Source organism: Kryptolebias marmoratus, linkage group LG4 (genome assembly GCF_001649575.2).
Source record: "Kryptolebias marmoratus isolate JLee-2015 linkage group LG4, ASM164957v2, whole genome shotgun sequence".
Lineage (NCBI taxonomy): Eukaryota > Metazoa > Chordata > Actinopteri > Cyprinodontiformes > Rivulidae > Kryptolebias > Kryptolebias marmoratus.
The window spans coordinates 30,313,738-30,316,765 of NC_051433.1; the positions used below are offsets into that span (position 1 = coordinate 30,313,738).

Sequence of the window (3,028 nt, forward strand, 5' to 3'; positions counted from 1 at the left end):
TAAGACAGCCCACTCCGCCATCTTGCCTCTCCCCCCCCACACACACACACACACACACACCTACACACACACGCACCCCCCCCACACACACGGCCTGTATTTCAGACATGAATATAGTTTGAACTTTTTCTGGCAGTAAAATAAAATCCTGCAAACAATTTAGTGAACAAAACCCTGATGATTGTGATCTTTCTACCTTGAAGATGTGTTTTTGCAACTCTAACATACATGGATGGTTTTTCCTGCTCCCCCTCCTTTGTAACTCTGTTTGTCTTGCAGGGCTCGGTATTGTTCTGATGGGATTCGGGTTGTTTTTTCTGCTCTTTGGGGTGCTGCTGTACTTTGACTCAGTCTTGTTAGCCTTTGGGAATGTGAGTAATCTTTTTCACTCATTCATCACCAAACTGGCAAATTTACACTTTTCTTGAACTCACATGCTTGTAAACAAATTCATTCACGCTGCTCATGTTACTGAATTAATCCCAGCTTTCAGTTAAATGTGCAATACTGTGTTTCCAGTTAAGTGATTTTATTCTAATAATGGCACAGAAATTAGAGTTTGTTACATTAGACTTCTAACTTTGATAACTTGTCACAAAATGCAGAGTTACCTCCTAATTCTATAAGAAGAATTACAATATTTGGAAGGTGATAACTGGGTTAAATTGTGGCACAAAAGGCCTAGCATATGTCTGTTGCCTTTCATCCCAGGGTTTTAGACTGAGATCATCTTTGAGAAGTGATGGCATCTGTTGGAGCTTGGATATGTGTTGTTAATGACAGACAGCTGCTAACACATCAGATTTTAGCTCAATATCTCTAAATATCTTTCCTGAGGTGCAGCCATTTTTGTTTACTAACCTTGATCAATTGAGGTGGCCATCCTGAATTGGGTTGAGGTCCAAAGTTAATTAGTTGTAGATGTAAACTTAATGATTACCTTCTGAAAGTTACATTAAAATCTTTCTAGTGGTTGATGAGATGTTTTCCTAACAAACAGACAAAGTTGGTTTCAAAAAACCAGAACCATTTTCCTAAAGATGAGCAGTTCAGTTAGATTTTTGTTAAAAACAGACAAAAAGAATAAAATCCATTGATTGATTTATAATGTCAGACTCATGTTTGGATCTCTCTGTAGATTTTGTTCCTGGCTGGTTTAATGTTTCTAACTGGCTTCAGAAGGATGGCCCAGTTCTTCTTCCAAAGGCAGAAGTTTCGAGGTACTTTTTTCTTCGTGGGAGGAGTTTCTTTGATACTCTGTCGTTGGCCGATCATTGGCATGCTAGTGGAGAGTTACGGGTTTGTGCTTCTATTCAGGTAAGTGCAAGTGTATAAGAGTTACAAAAAATACATTTTCTTATCTAATATTGATACCAGTGATAACACTGATTTAGAAATATTCATCTTTAATGTCAGAAAGTCATTTTACCTTCTTTGAGCTGCTTCATTCAGGGGTCTCCTCAGATCATCTGTCATCCCTCAGCAGATTCTGAACCTTTTTGGCGCTCTTCCTCTTTTCTTTCTCCCTACTTGTTCAACATCCTTTGTCCAACATATCCACTGTCCCTCCTCTGGACATGTCCAAACTATCTCAGCCTTGCCTCTTTAACTTTGTCTCCAAACCTGAGCCGTGCCTCTGGTTTGCTCATAAATTGACTTTCTTTGCTAAATTAAAAACTTTATGATTAGCAATCCCAACAAACTAAATCAAAGGCAACTGGGCTCTTTGTTTATTTTTATTTCTCTTCACATCTGAAGAACTTTCTTGATTCTAAACATAAAGGTATGGAGCTCCAAGCTTTTAAATTGTGTTGAGGTGTTATTTTTTTTTTATGAATTCTTAAACACTAACATGCAAACACTGTTCCTCCCCTCCATCCATCCATCCATCCATGATCTACTTCTTGCTCCAAAGTTTCCAAAGATTCCAAGGTGTTCCCAGGCCAGCTGAGAGACTTCGTCTCTCCAGCCTGGCCTTGGTTTTTGCCAGGGTCTCCTCCCAGTTGGACATGCCTGGAACACCTCACCAGGGAGGCGTCCAGGAGGCATCCTCACCAGATGCCTGAGCCACCTCAATTGGCTCCTCTCAACGTGGAGGAGCAGCGGCTCTACTCTGAGTCCCTCCCTGATAACTGAACCTCTCACCCTATCTCTAAGGAAGAGCCCAACTGCCCTGTGGAGAAAACTCATTTCAACTGCATGTATCCGAGACAGAACAGCTATTCAAAAAAAAAAAAGCACCTGGACTTCTGCTCTGTAGTTAAAGATGTTTTGCTTCACATCCAGTTTCAAGTTTGATGCATGATGTTCTGTTTGTGCAGCAAAATTCACATGCAGATTAATCTCACTCCCCTCCCACTGGAGAGCTGTTAGGGTCTCCATGACAAGCAAGAGTGATTTTTCCTGATATGTTCTGTTTACGTCCACAGGTCATTCTTTCCCTTCGTCTTGGATTTGTTGCTGTCAGCTGTGAATATCCCTTTCCTAAATACAGTATGTTTTGATCTAAACTACAGAGAACAACAAGTTCTACAGATATGTTTAAGAAGTGAAGGACTGACAGATTATTTCTTCAGGTTTACTCCAGTGGCTCCACACATTGATGGACTGAATGGACGGGAAGCAGCCAATCAGAAGACCAGATGAGCTGATGTCATTTAATTATCACCTTACCATTTTATTTATGTTAATGGAAGTGTCTTTTCCTTATATCATTTTAAACATGTACTGTTAATAACATCTCATGTGGTTTTCTTTTATAAAAAATAAAATTAACTTTCTTTTTGAGAATTCCACATCCTATTTATTTCCATCCATCCATGCATCCATCCACCCATGCATCCATCCATCCATCCATCTATCCATCCATCCATCCATCCATCCATCCATCATCCATCCATCCATCCATCCATCCATCCATCCATCCATGCATCCATCCACCCATGCATCCATCCATCCATCCATCTATCCATCCATCCATCCATCCATCCATCCATCATCCATCCATCCATCCATCCATCCATCCATC

At 40.4% G+C, this 3,028-nt stretch overlaps 1 protein-coding gene across 1 annotated transcript in view; it reads left to right on the forward strand.

Annotated features, from left to right (window-relative positions):
- golt1a (golgi transport 1A) overlaps positions 1–2,711 on the forward strand; it is a 3,919-nt gene extending 1,208 nt beyond the window's left edge. Inside the window, exons 2-5 of the mRNA XM_017433424.2 lie at positions 280–371; positions 1,139–1,317; positions 2,430–2,493; positions 2,577–2,711. Of these exons, the coding sequence (XP_017288913.1) occupies positions 280–371; positions 1,139–1,317; positions 2,430–2,493; positions 2,577–2,603 (362 nt within the window). The 3' untranslated portion in view covers positions 2,604–2,711. The remainder of the gene's footprint in view (positions 1–279; positions 372–1,138; positions 1,318–2,429; positions 2,494–2,576) is intronic.
- Positions 2,712–3,028: the final 317 nt, after the last annotated feature.